The sequence below is a fragment of the Equus asinus genome, chromosome 1 (assembly GCF_041296235.1).
Source record: "Equus asinus isolate D_3611 breed Donkey chromosome 1, EquAss-T2T_v2, whole genome shotgun sequence".
NCBI lineage: Eukaryota > Metazoa > Chordata > Mammalia > Perissodactyla > Equidae > Equus > Equus asinus.
In genome coordinates, this window is record NC_091790.1 from 157,907,566 (window position 1) to 157,921,351 (window position 13,786).

The 13,786-nt window shown below is 51.7% G+C and overlaps 1 protein-coding gene across 5 annotated transcripts; it reads right to left on the reverse strand.

The window, feature by feature from the left end:
* Positions 1-696: 696 nt before the first annotated feature.
* HOXA13 (homeobox A13) lies at positions 697-13,779 on the reverse strand. Of its 5 annotated transcripts, XR_011503633.1 has the most exons (4): positions 12,723-13,779; positions 5,394-12,019; positions 5,135-5,211; positions 697-4,562 (listed from the first exon to the last, which is right to left on the reverse strand). XR_011503633.1 is itself a non-coding variant. In XM_014841028.3 (2 exons), exons 1-2 carry the CDS (start codon positions 13,639-13,641, stop codon positions 11,775-11,777), a joined length of 1,164 nt encoding a protein of 387 aa, XP_014696514.2. In that variant the 5' UTR covers positions 13,642-13,779; the 3' UTR covers positions 697-11,774. The 5 variants fall into 5 exon arrangements, 1 of the variants encoding a protein (XP_014696514.2); XR_011503630.1 differs by having other exon boundaries at positions 697-7,173; positions 8,342-12,019; XR_011503629.1 differs by having other exon boundaries at positions 697-5,211.
* Between the last annotated feature and the right edge of the window lie 7 nt (positions 13,780-13,786).

The window sequence follows — 13,786 nt, forward strand, 5'->3', positions numbered from 1 at the left end:
AGACGTGTTCCCCAAACTTCTAGCACCTTGGGTGACAAGGATGCCTTGAAAAGGCTAGGTTTGAGCTAAAGATAGAGACAGAGGCCATAGAAGCTAGTATGAGTCCAGCTTTGTTGGGAAGAGGAAAGAAAAATATTGAGATGGTGAAAAATGCTGGCCATCCTGCAGGATTGGATGAACAACGTTTGGGAGAAGTGAAAGAAAAGGGCATAGAGCAGCCAGGCAGGGCCAGGAGCGGGAGGGGCCCAGCCCTGAGACCTCCCCACACCTATCTTCTTGGAAAAAGCTGGATGTCGCTGAAGGAAAGTCGAAAAATGAAAAAGGATAACCTTTTCCCTTTCCCCATCCAGGAAATAGCCAAAGGTATTTATATATCTTGGGGAGATTTAGAGTATAAACTCTAAGATCTTTGGTATTTAAGTGTCAACATCGATTTATTTATTTATTGCTGAGCTGACTGTAACTGACTCAATAACAAATCTAATCATGTTTTGCACTGGAAAAGAAATATTCTCATTATGTATTTTCTTCAAATGATGGGCCACCATTGCATTTGAATACCCGCTGTAAATATCAATAATATCGAGTAATTACTCTGTAGTGGAGTACACTAATTTATTAGCATTAATGTTTATGTGGTTCCTACCCCCCTTCTTTACAAGGGTTGCTTATCACAAATCAAACTCCTCGGACACATTGGTTTAATGAACTCTTTATTCAGGATTTGCTGCAAGAACTTTCATGCCCCTTGAATCCCTGAGAGTTGAACTTGAAATTATTCGTGCATCTTCAGCTTGACATATTTGTCCACTGTGGCTTGTGCAGCAGGCAGTAGAGGTGTGAGTGAGACGGTCTGGGTCGGAGGAGGAAAGTTTTTGGGAAAGGTAGCTTGAGACCTCCTAAAGCTGGGAATCACTCTTACAGAATTGCCCTGCAGCGAAAAAACCTCGATTTCCAGTGGCGAACAACAAGGCAAAATATTTATTTCTCCACAGCATCTCTTTCTTGGAGACAGAATATAAAAGGGAAAACGGAGAGGTTTGGAACAGCGGTATTTGACCCGTTCCCTGCCTTGATTTTGGCTCTCCCAAAGTCTCTCCCTGCAGCCCACCCGGTCCCCACCACCCCGACCCTCCAACAAAAGGAATGCATGAGGGGTTTCAGTCACTTTGCTATAACAAAGGCGCCACCATTTCGGGGCTTGCCCCGCCCCTGGGTGAAGGCAAACAAATTCTTGCACTTGTATTAGGGCTTTTAAGACTATAATTGAACCCGGGGGCGTCTAGGAGAGCCGAAAACAGTTCTAGACAGACCTGGGGTTTTATAGCAGTTTTGGCAGTCAACTTCAGCTTGTGCCTGAGCAGACCGGCTGCGGTGGCCCGCCAGCGGGGGACGCCAGGCCGTCTCCCCCAGCTGCACCTCTCCTAATTAGATCGGGGTTTCCCCTTGGTGCTAGGGAGAGGGGGTCCCCGCAGAAAGGTTGGTATGGGGATGTGCGCTGTTCTGCATAGCCAACGCCTCCCATGTTCTTGATGGCCAAGCCGAGAGGGTGCCGGCAGGTCTGGATCCCATGGGTGTCTGCAGGAGACAAAGGCGAATTCCCGAGGAAAGGCTGGGGCTGAGGAAGGCTCTCCGGGAGCGGCTGGCAAGACAATTCGGAAGGCTGTACCGAAGCGGGGTGCCGGGAGGGACTTGCAGCCTAGAAGGGGGCGGGTGGGGGCGCTGCCGTGAAATGAAGGAAGGAAAAAAGGCTCTCGACGCCAGAAGGGAAAACGCCTGGAGCGACGAATGCTTTTAGTTCCCCAGCAGGGACAGGAGGGGGTGCTCAGATCCCCAAGGCTGCGCACTGTTCCCAGCTTTGTCGTCTCCTGCCCCTCTTGCCCAGAATACCCTGGCGGTGTGAAAGTTGGGGAGGGGGGTAGTTCGGGGGTGCGCGCAGTTCTGAGGATCAGATAAAATCTTGGGGAAGCATGGGAGGCAGAGCTGCTGGTCCTTGGTTTTGACTTTGCTCTGAGCCTAATTGACTCTTCCGCTTTACAGGAGGCCTAACAGCCGAGCTGAGCCCACCCAGCTCAGGGAAAGACCCGACGCGAGGCTAAGGCGGCCCTGGAAGGCCAAGTCCGAGTGGCATTTCTTGAAGAAGCTGAGACGGGCAAGGCTGTGACATTGGCCCTGGCGACTGGTTTCCCATGAGCTCTTCTTTCTCAGGAGCTCCAAAGCGCAGGGCCATCTCCAGAAAACAGACATCAACGTGTATTTCCTTTTATCGTCAACCCGGAGCCCCTCGGCAGCAAATGCAAGAGGCCAAAAATGTTTTGGAGGAAGAAAAACAAAGGCAGGAAGTGGCGGCGGCCTGACGGTGCGTGTGTGTCTGCGGAGAAGGGAGGGAGCCGTTTCAATCTCTTGTTGTTTTTCCAAACTTCAAGGTCTAGGCAGCTTTCGCAGGGTTGGCCCCGTCGCTCCGCGCGCAGCATTTGGAGATGGCCACCCCGAGAGGAGAAGGCTGGCGCCCGCGCCAGCCTTGTTAAGCGGAAACGGCTAACGAGGCGATTTGCTCAGCAAAGCAGACCGAGCCTTTCCAAAGCTTAGTTTGATTTGGCCCTAAAAGTGGGGTGGGGGTTGGGGGGTTCCGCAGCGCCTCCCGACTCTCCTCAGGCGGACTGAATGCGCCCTAGCAGGAGGATTCGTGCGCCCTGCGCTCCATGCGCCTTCCCAGGCGGGATATCGCAATAAAGTGTGTCCAGGTGCCTCTGCCCAGCACTGCCGCCTCCGCTTCTTCTTGCAGTCGAGGGGTCTGGGCAGCAGCCGCAGGGCGCCTGCTGGCGGTGTCCGGGCTGGATAGCCTTGGCGCGGTCGGTGCGCACTGGGGGCAAAGTGAAGCCTTTTCGACGAGGTTGTCTTGCTGGAGGCATTTCCAGCAGAGTCACTGGAGAGACACGAGCTGAAAGACTGTCACTTGATAGGCAGCCTAACACCCGCTTACTCCAAGGGAGGATAGAGCTGTAGGCAGGGAGCACCTCCAGACTCCTGGGTTCCCAGCCCCCGTGGCCCTGCTGCCAGGCTGCACTCTTCTCTCCGTCGGGGCTGGCTAGGTTGCCGGCAACGGCTCGTCGTCCAGAAATCTGAGAATCCGATGTCCCCAGTGCCTGCACTTGCAGCCTTTTGACTGCTTAGTGTGTAGCCCATAGTGTGAATGCCAACACCAGGCTGCCCGCCCACCGCATTCCCTCCCCGGCCGCTCCTGTCTCCCTGCAGCTCCTGCTTGCCTGTCTCTCTCACCCAGCCTCTTTCCAGCCACGTCTCCCCTTCTGCGGCTGCCTGCCTCTTCTGATGCCTCTGCTAGGCTGAGCAAGAGCTGAGGTGCCAATGGAGGGCACCCAGTACTCAAACACAGAGAAGGGGTGCTGTTAGGTGCCTGACTCTCCCCCAATTCAGGCCTCCAGCAGGGATCTGAACTGGGCCTCGCACCTCCTTCTGAATACTCCACTCCAAGGCCCTGACACACTCTTTTTCTCTCCCTCTCTCTCTCACCAACACTTCCTCCTCTTCTTGGGACTCAGCTCCTGCTTTTCTAGGCCTGGCAATCCTGGATGGCAGCTGGCCTGGGAGGAGTCAGACCTACTTGACAGACTGAACCTCACTCCCAAAGATCTACAGTTGTTTACCTGTGGACCCCTTAGGAAACCAATTTTTTTGCCTCTTCTTGCTGGTCTGAGCTCTTACCTTTCTCTGTCCCTAAATGTCATACCTGTTTCTAGAAAGCTACACAGAGGACTATCAAGAGCCAACTGGGGGGCTCAGGGTGGAAAGAGCCACCAAGCCCTTCCTGGGGTTGGAAGCCAGGGTTTTCTTTGGGAGCCATCCCCTTCCAAGGAGGAAGTGTCTTGGAGGTGCATCTGTCTTCCATGGTGAGCCTCGGAAATGGGTTTTCTGGGAAGGCCCAGGAGATGTCCCAGTATTTGTTCTCAGGAAACTATCAGCAGATCATAGCCAATCTATCATACTTCCAGGCACTGTCTGGAGGCGGTGCTGAGGCTTCGATGAAATATCAGGAGACCGCCCCCTCCCCCCATCACTAGCAGGTGGAGCCAGGGGTTCATTTATCCCCTTGGCTTGGCAAGGCACCTGCCTTGCCCACAAGCTCCTCTACCTTTTCCTAAAACATAGAAACAGGTAATGCCTTGAACTTGACCTTATGGTTGGTTATCATCTGACTCAAAGTTTCAATCCTCCAAGATCCCTAAATAGCTGAAGAAGTCCACATCCTTCCCCTGGCCCCTGAGGGGTAGGGCACAGGGCTCAGCTGAGGGGCTCAGACACCCAAACAATCTGGTTACTATTTAGTTTAGTGGGTTCCAAACCGATGGGAAAAAGAGAGTTACTTCCTTTGAGAACTACTTTTATTGTTATTGTTGTGGACTCATTAAAGAAGAATTTTTTCCCTATCAAGGGGGGACAAATGGGGTGGGGGGAACCTTGAAGGGCAAAGCCCTGGTTCTCAGCATCTGCCTTCCATTCTCCCTGTGACTTCGGCGCAAACGGGTTTCCCCAGCCAAGTGTGTCTGCAATAAAGAGGACAAAAGAGGGCAGCCCAACCAGAAGGCCAGCTCTGGCCCTCAGGGTCTGGGTTCCCGCAGCTGTGGCTCAGAGGAAGTCCCCATGCCCCAAGCTCCAGCCGCCTCCTAGGGCAGCTCCCCAGGCTCCTCCGTTTGTTTCTGCTCATCGGTGATCCATGGCTCACATTCCAGACTTGAGAAGAGTGAGCCCCAGCCGGTCCAGCCCTGCTCTAGGAGTCTCCCTCACACACCCTGCCAGGGAGTTCTGTGATGGGACCCACGCACGGGGAATCCCTCCAGCTAGTGTCTCCTCAAAGCACTGCTCCACCGGTGCAGCCCTAGGGATAAAGCCTAGCTTTTCTGTCTTCTGTGAAAAACAAGATGCAATCATTTGCTGGGCCTCTTTGATTCACCTGGAGCAATAAGCTCAGGGGCAGACGGGCTTAAGCTATTTGTTGACCACTGGGCCTCATGTGGTGACCTGCTGCAGGCAGGCTATGGGCAGAGGGAAGGGGCTCCCATCCCTCCAGAGCACAGTGAGGGGGTTCTTGGGGCACGAGAGAGTCAGGGATTTTTACCTTTGGCAGAATGCACCTCTCTTCTTGGGCCAGATTGTAAGCAGGAGAAGGAGGACATCAAAGGTCTTGCCAAAGACCTGCCATGCATTGAGGGAGCAGACCTGGACTCAGGGACCTCAAGAGAGGCCCCCAGCAGGGTCCTTGCTCCCCTATCCTATTCCTGGCCCGTCCGGCCCTGCCTGGTCCCTTGTTTCTAGCGGAGCCCAGAACTCCAGTCCAGCCACCACCCTTTCTGGAGCTCGCAGGCTCTACCTCTCACCGGTCTAGGCCTCCACGGCTCCGAAGTCTCCTGGACCTTGCTCTTCCAGGACTCGCTGGAGACAACCTCTAGGCCACCCTCGGCTGCGGGAACTCCTTTTCAATAGGGCTGGGGCCGACGGAGTTGGAAACTGAGAAAGAACCCCTGCCTCCAGTCCGCAAGCCCAGGCTATCGGAACCGGCTTGTAGCCGGCCGGTTGGGTGTCCTGCGCCTTCCTGCGGCCGCCACCGCGACCGGCACTGACCAGGGAGGCGGCCACGGCGCCAAGGACTTGACCTTTGCGGAGCGAGGGGAGGGCGCTCGCTGAGCTGCCTGGAGGGGCATTCTGCTGTCTCCGGCCTCTCCCACCCAATAGCAGCCCGGACAACCCACGCATGCTGCGCTGCTCACCCCGATTCCCCCCTCCGTTTCGCGCAGTGTCCGCAGACCCGCAGCCTGAACAAAGCCCCCAGCAGTGCTCTCACCACCTCCTCTGCAGCTCTTGTCCCCAACTCCTCTGGGCCAAAAGGCTCAGAGCTAGAGCCAAGCGGTCAAAGGCCCTTCTCAGCGCCCTCTTCTCTCGCCTGACCCTAGCCGCCCTCAGCCAGCGCCGGGGTACCACTCTGGGTGCCAACCGGGCCCCTGCCCGTGCCAACTTCGCATGCGCCGGGTCCTGGCCCCGGGCTGCGGGCGACGCCAGGCCTTCAGCCGAGCGGAGCGCCGCAGAAGCGCGGGACGCAGAGAGGCGCTAGGCTGCTCACCGGCCCAGGCGGAGGCCCGGGGCAGCCAGGGGCGCCCGGATCTGGCGGCTCGGGTCCCCACGGTGGCCCTGCGTGCCCAGATCCCTCTGCACTCCCTCGGATCTCACCCCACCCCTCAGCCCGGGGCTCAGAAAGCGGAAGTATTTGGTAGAGAAAAACACGGTTTCTTTTCAGCCCGTCTCAGAACCCCTTTTAGAGAAAATGCTCCTGTCAGGTTTTATTTCCCGTTGCAAACCACCTTCCACGCTGCCAAGAATTAAGACCGGGAGAGATTAAATACCCGATTATTCTCTTGGGGAGGGAGGGGCGGGGCGGAGAAGGGGGCACCCGCACAAAACATTCGTTTGAATCGGCTTGTCCTCATCAAATAACGCCTAGGGAGGCCCGCGAAGGCCCGCTTGGGCGACGGTGACGTCAGCCTGCAGCTGCGGGGAGACTGGCGGCGCGGGTACCCGGCCCTGCAGAGGCCGCCTGGCGCTGGCCGGGGGGCCGGTGCCGTGACCTCGGCCTAACGTCCTGCTGCACGCCCCCTCCGGCCCACAAACCATCCGAGCGAGGCCGGCTCTGTAAGGGTTGGAGCCTCCATTTTGAGTAGAGGGTTCCTTTGGAAGCGTGCAGATCTTGAGCCTCGCCTGCGGCTCTGCGGCGCGCGACACCAGGCGGCCCCGCGTCCACGGCAGCGCTCCTCCAGCCTGTCCACACCCGGCCCCTGGGGCGAGCCCCGCGCCGCCGCGCGCCCGCCCGCAGAGGCTTGAACAGCTGGCACGCCGAGGTAATGATTTCTGCCGGGTGGATCCAGCTCTTCAGCCGCGCGACGGAGCCGGGCAGAAATGAAATCAACTGTGGCCAGGCCTTGGCTGCTTTCACGAAGGCGTTTTTCTGTGCCAGCGTCTTTTTTCTTCCCTTTAAAATCAAATTAAAAACAGCCAACACCTTTCAGGCGTTCGTCGGCGCTAAGCAGATGCCCAAGGATTGAAGCAGCCGATCAGAAAGCGGGTATTTTCATAAAAAAGGAAGCAGGCTGTTATTTACCCGGCGGCCTAGCAGATGAAAACATAATTATGGTGTGCCGGTCCTAAAACCTAGGCATAAATCTCCCTGGGCCCCTTGGATAACGCTACATCTTTGCTTATGAAAAATGGGATGTGAGCAACTCGCTGCACATTTCTCTGATTCTCCAGGTCTTGGGCTGCTGACACGCATTCGATCAACTTTAAAGGAATGCGCATAAATCAGCAAGCCCCAAGCGTCTCCTCGGTAAAGGTCCTCAAATCCGGAAGGGCGCCTCTGAACCCACCGGGTCTGGGGCTTAGCAGGCTGGGGCAGCCTCCGTCTCCGCTCCGAAACTCGGGAATTCGAAGAGAGGAATCGAGGCGCCGCATCTTCACCCAACCCTCCCAACGCACTCAGCAGGGTGTAATCTGCATATATATTATACGGTGAAATCCGTGTCATTAACTACCAGCACACATATGTCTCACCCTCAGCTGAATTTCACTGCCTCATGAATTTTTAAGAAAACATCTCAGGTTGAATTTTAAAAAATAATTTTCTTTTCCCTCTTTCTTTAAAAATTTTTCTTTTTCTGTTTTCAAAAAAGCACACAATTTTAAACGGATGGCTTCAGCTCTGCATGAGGCGTAAATAGTAGTCAAATGCAAAGTGACATTTTACAATCATCCACTTAAAATATCTTAGTAAATTTGACAGTATTAAGAGCAGATGGAAAAAGTAGGGTTTTTTTTTAAAGTCCCATATTTACAATTTTTTTAATGGCACCATGACAGGCCATTACAGCATTCAAAATCTTTGCTAATTTAATAGATGAAAAAGGTGTCTATTTGTTTCCATATTTACAATTTCTTATTCAGAAAGAGTTTTCCTTTTAGGAAAAACAAATACTTGAATCAGCTATTCAACAACACTATTCCAGTGTCTGGTGTCATTATTCCTATACAGTGGCTGGCGCCCTCCTTGATGTCTTTTTTCTAAAGGTTTAGACTAATAGCTATTTGGGCATTAGAGAGCCATCATAAACCATGCTTACTTCAGGTTATCTGGTAGATCCAAGGGAATTTTAAATAAGATGGGAGTTAGGTAAGATTGACATTATCAACAATCATTTTAGAACAGGAAAAAAAGCCTCTGAAATATCTTGCCATTAGTTTCAAAAACTGAAGAGAGAAAAAAAGAAAACTACTACTTTACCCAGGGTTCCTGCAGTGGCGATGGCTTGTGAAAGGGGCGGTATTTCGGCTGCAGAGCTGCTGTTGGCCTCCTTCCTAGGCCCGAGGCTCAGAATATTTCTTACATCTAAAGAAAAATATCCCCCGTCAACAGAAGAGTCCCCTTTGGAGCTGTTCGTAAACACACAGTTTGATCCAGCTTTGAGGGGATTTTCCACCACTTTAAGCATTTTAGGAGCAAGTTGTTACTTTGGTTTGATGGCTGCTCATTTAAAAATGGAGTGTTGTGGAACAAGATGTGGGGAGGTTGATCTGAAGCATCATTTTCATTTGTTTCCACAAGTGGAGTGAAAATCCTCAGGGCAGCAAAATTTGATTGCATTTGACAAGACCATTCCAGATGTATATTTCAAGACCATGCTGTTTTTGAGACAGCTTTAGAGATTCTTTCTAAGATTCTCCATCTATAAAGAAGCTCTAAGTCTTCAGGTCGGAGAGGTTTCCATCAGCCAGGTTTGTAACCAACCAGTATTATTTTCCATAAAATGATGCATACGGTTCTTTGGTTCACAATTACTTCTCTCTAATGTAAAGATAAAATTAACCTCACCTCAAAATTCTGCATCCTAAGACTCCTGCTTCCACCAACATTTCAATACATATGTGCATAGTGTGGATTTGACAAAAACACATTACCCTACTCTACGTGTATATTAAATATGTAAACATACATACGTATTACTTAGGACTCTAAACGCAGCACCTGATGTATTGTTAGGGAGCAATAAGTAGTAGATATAGTACTTATTATTTTCATAGTTTTGATGGTCATTGTTACTATTAAATGTATATATTTCTTCCACAAATCAGTGGCAGCTTCCCAAGCACCAGTATTAGATTGCACAACCCTGGAGCTGCACCCAGCTCTGAGCTATCCAGGATAACTCTCCTTCTGCATCGATATTATGGTTATTTTGTAGATATGAGATCTTTAAGTTCTCCATACTGACCTCTTAAGAGGTGAGTTTCTTTGAATTTCTGAAATGTAACTCTAGAACTCTAGAGTTACCAAGGCATCTGAAACTTTTAATTTGCCGTATAGACTCCCCTATAGCTCTAATTAGGATGGGAGACCACCTGGGAGGGTGAGGGCCAGGAAAGAATGGTTATTTAAGAACTCCTCTTAGACTGTAGCAGAAATGTATAGCTTTAAAGCAGATCTGCAGAAATCTGATGCAGAGCAAGCCACTGTGAAGACAAATCAAATTTGGCAATTAAAGAAAAGGAGCAAAATTTCATCATGTAAAGCACATTTTGTACCTCAACTCTAGAAATCACCTTAAATTACAACATCTCAGGCCATCAGTAATTAATGATACTATATCTGTACAGATTCTACATATATATATACAAGGACAAACAAGCAGTGATATGCAAATGTATACACATATATGATATATATTCACATATATACAGGCACATGTATAACTTACGTATATTCAAATTCTCTCCATCTGGAGCCAAAGAAATGAGTACTAAATCTCTAACGCAAGGAGTCAAAGAGGTAAGACCTTTTGATTCCCTTGAAGCTGAAGAATTACAAGGAAGCTTGTCAACGCCAGGTGGCGCCCTTGATCTACTAATCCAGCCGAGGCCAATTCATGAGCTGTCAAAAGTCAAGGTCACAAATTGTCTTTTTTCGTCAAGGTCAAGGTTTAAGGCCTTCCTAGTCCTGTCATTTCAACAAATATCAAAACCTGCCCTCTCAGAACATGCAGACCCAACAGCAGATTTTAAAATATGGCAGCCTGGGCATCACTGATACTAAACAACTGGTTTTCATTTTCCACAGGGATCCCGGGAATTTATATTATCTCTTTCTCCTCTCTTTTTTCTCCCTTTCAGAATATCTGACACTTTAACCTTCGTGAACACTTATCTAAATTTTTAGGAGTTTAGTTTTGAGGGATTTCTCCCTTTCTTTAGAAAATTTGTAGGAAAAAAAAAGCTGAATAATAATAGAAAAGAATGGTCCTTGGTTTGTATAGGACAAATCTGCTCCTTTTCTTTCTGTGCAGTGCACATTTATCACAGGAAAATAATGAGTATTTTCTTCAGATTTTAATGGCAGTGACTATTTTATTAACAGAATACCACTATATCACTATCTACAGGTCTAAAGCTTTTTTTAATGATTATTTTTAGTAGAAATACTTGAAAAGCAGGTGCACAAATACATTTTCACAGTGTGCTGAATGTCTTTATTTACAAGATAGCATTTTATAGTGAATATGAACAAAATGAATGTGCTGGTTGAAATAACTGCTTGATTAAAAATGTGCTGTGAAGATGAATCCCTAAACTTTCTAATGTGGTCTCATAACACAAGAAACAAGGGAAAATACTAACCCCTTAATAGATCGAAATATAGACTGTAAACATCTAGATGTTTGGGGGAATGGATTTCTGTTCTGAGCTTTCTAAAAAATAAAAAAGGAAAATTATTTCTTCAGCAAAATGTCTAGTAAATATTGGGAAATACCAATTTAAGTGAAAAATTAATTGTGTTCAAACCAAATACACCATATTGGTGTGGGACGTCTTAGGAGATCTGACATAAAGTGAATTCTGCGAATCATCTGATGTGTTAAATATTTTTCAAAAAGATATCAAATCCTTTGGAAAGCAAATGATATTGAAGCAGAAAATATTGTCCAAATGCTACAAAATATGCTTGTTGTAAGCAATTAGAAATTATTATCGGAAGGACAGTCCCAACCTGGGGTTCCCTTGTAGCTCAAAAGCTCAGCTAGTTGTGTTAACTACCAAGACAAATGATCATCGGAAGAGCTTTCTCTCCTTCTCTCCCTTCCTAGTAAATAGTCCAAGATCATCATTTCAGTACCTTCTTCTCTTTTCCCCTCTAAATCTATACATGACATGTTTTGCAGAATATACAACAACGGCAGGAATTTCACCAAGATTTACCTGAGCAGTCACTTAACATGCAAAGGGGGATGGTGATAGCGACCCAAGGACAAGCAGATGTTTTCAACAGCCTCTTGTTTTTGTAACCAACTTTCGGATTACTACCATATACCACAGTGTCCTAGAATACAATGGTCACATAAATACTTACAAGATTTCAGTAAATGCGTAACTTATCTGAAATTGTGTATTTGGGGGTTGACGTTTGACTCTAGAGTTTGTCATTTAACGGTCTGGTGGGGTTGGCGGGAGAACTGGCAGTCTTTACCATTTCTTAGAGTAAAGTTTTAAAAGAGTTGTAGATTCCACCAAGGAGAAAGAGATCCCCTTTAGAAAAGTAAAATGCCAGTCTCTCTCTTGCTCTTTCCCATTCTTCAATTATTATTAAGTATTATAACCATTATCTGGCAAAGCAATGAGTCCTGAAGCATTTCTTCAAGTTGCCCTCTTGCTCTACTTTTAATCCATTAACTAGTGGTCTTCAGTTTGTTGATGACTTTTTTCTCTTTGACCCTCCTGTTCTGGAACCAGATTGTAACCTGCCTCTCGGAGAGGTTCGTCGTTGCTGATATCCGCCTCCGTTTGTCCTTGGTAATGAATTTGTTTGTAGCGTATTCCCGTTCGAGTTCTTTTAATTGCACCTTGGTGTAAGGGACGCGCTTCTTTCTTCCTCGCCTGTAGGAGCTGGCGTCTGAGGGATGAGAGACCACGTCTGGAAGATAGGGAAGAAAGCAAGTTACACACAGATCAGACCCAGGCGCGATCTGAGCCGCCCGCCTTGGAGCGCCCGGCTGCCCTTTGCAGCGCGCCGTACAATCCGGCCTTCTGCCCAAACCTGGACGGTCAGTGGGGCGGGTGGTGAGCTCTTCACTGAAATGAAATCGCCCAGGGCTCCAATGACCACCCCAGCCGGGCCGTCCTGCCCGCACAGCGCTCCGGGTTCGATGCTTGATCGCTTGGCCCAGTGGCTCACCTTAGCGCCTAGCTCAAGGGACAACACTTCAATGCCCGGCTCCTTTCCGTATACCCCAAGCCTCAAGACTTGATGCTTCTACAGTGAAGCCATTTTTGAGAGAAAGAATATGGGCAATTTGCTAAACCGTTTCCAGGTCAATTTCCCATCCTTAAGTCGATGTCAAGGGCTAGCGAGGGCGGGGCGCAGAGGGAGAAGGAAGCCAGCCAGGGTCCCCACAAGATTCTTCCCAGTTATCCCTCACCCAGGGACAGCCAGGAGCCAGCCTAACTCAAGGACAGTGCGGGCAGTGCCAGCCAGAGGGGGTCGGGCTCCCAGGGGTGCAGTGTCGCTTGGGCAGGCCAGGAAGAGAGCAGAGGGGCACCAGAGTGACCCAGGAGCGAGGGGAGGAGAAGCTGGAGCAGAGCCAGAGGATTGAGGCTGAGAAGGGGGCGACATTTACCGGGCAGAGTGGACTTCCAGAGGTGGGGAGGCTGCGCCTGCTCTTTGGGGCAGTACATTTGGCCGTTCCAGCCGTTGGGCAGCGCCCAGGGCTGGTAGCTTTCCATGGGAAGACCCAGGGGCTCGTGGCGCGACTCGCCGGGGCCCCCGAGGCCGGGCACCACCGGCATATCCAGGTAGCCAGGCACGGGCTGATGGTGGTGGTAAGGCCCGGGCGCGTAGCCCTGGTGGTAGAAGGCGAACTCCTTAGCGCGGGAGCTGAACTCCTCGGCCGCGGGGCCGGCGGTATCCATGTACTTGTCCGCGAAGGCGGCGGCGGCAGCCGAGGCAGGCTGCGCGCACGACTTGATAGCGTTGGGGTGCGGGCCCATGCGGGCGCACGGGTAGTAGCCGCTGCCGAAATAGCCGTAGGGCAGCGCCGCGGGCCCCGACGAGCTCTGCGCCGCCGCCGAGCAGGGACTGCACTGCTTGGCGGCCTCGGCGCCCGCCGGGCCCGCCTGGCCGGGCCCTCCCGAGGACGACGCCGCCGCGGCCGCGGCAGCCGCGGCGGCGGCGGCGGCCGCGGCGGCGGCGGCCGACGGGGGCGCCTCCCCGGGCGCGCTGCTGTAGGCAGCGGCGGCGCCGGGCGCCAGGGGCGCCGGGTGCGCCATCAGGTTTCGGCACTGGTTGGCCGCGGCTGCCGCGGCCGCCGCGGCCGCCGCCGCCACGGAGAAGTTGCCCCCCGCGGCTGCGGCCGCAGGGTGGGGGAAGCCCCCGCCCCCGGCCCCGGCCGCCGCGGCCGCCGCCGCCGCTGCCGCCGCCGCCGCCGCCCCTTCCATGTTCTTGTTGAGCTCGTCGGCCACCAGGCCGCCGCCGTTGTCGTAGAGAAACATGACGGTGGGCTCGATCCAGCGGGGGTGGAGGAGCACGGAGGCTGTCATAGCCCGAGCCGCATGGAGAAGACCCCAGTGGCGCTGTTTTAAAAAGCCCCCAAGAAGTGAAGAGCGCGCGGCGCGGGGCCGGGGCCCGAGCGAGGGGGGCGGATCGCGCCCCGCGGGGTCGCGCCAGGCGGCCGCCCATTGGCCC

Coding starts and splice junctions, on each gene's coding strand:
- HOXA13 (XM_014841028.3), bottom strand. CDS start 13,641: ATGACAGCCTCCGTGCTCCTCCACCCCCGCTGGATCGAGCCCACCGTC. Junction 12,020..12,722: donor CTGGAAGTCCACTCTGCCCG/GTAAATGTCGCC, acceptor CCTATCTTCCAG/ACGTGGTCTCTCATCCCTCA.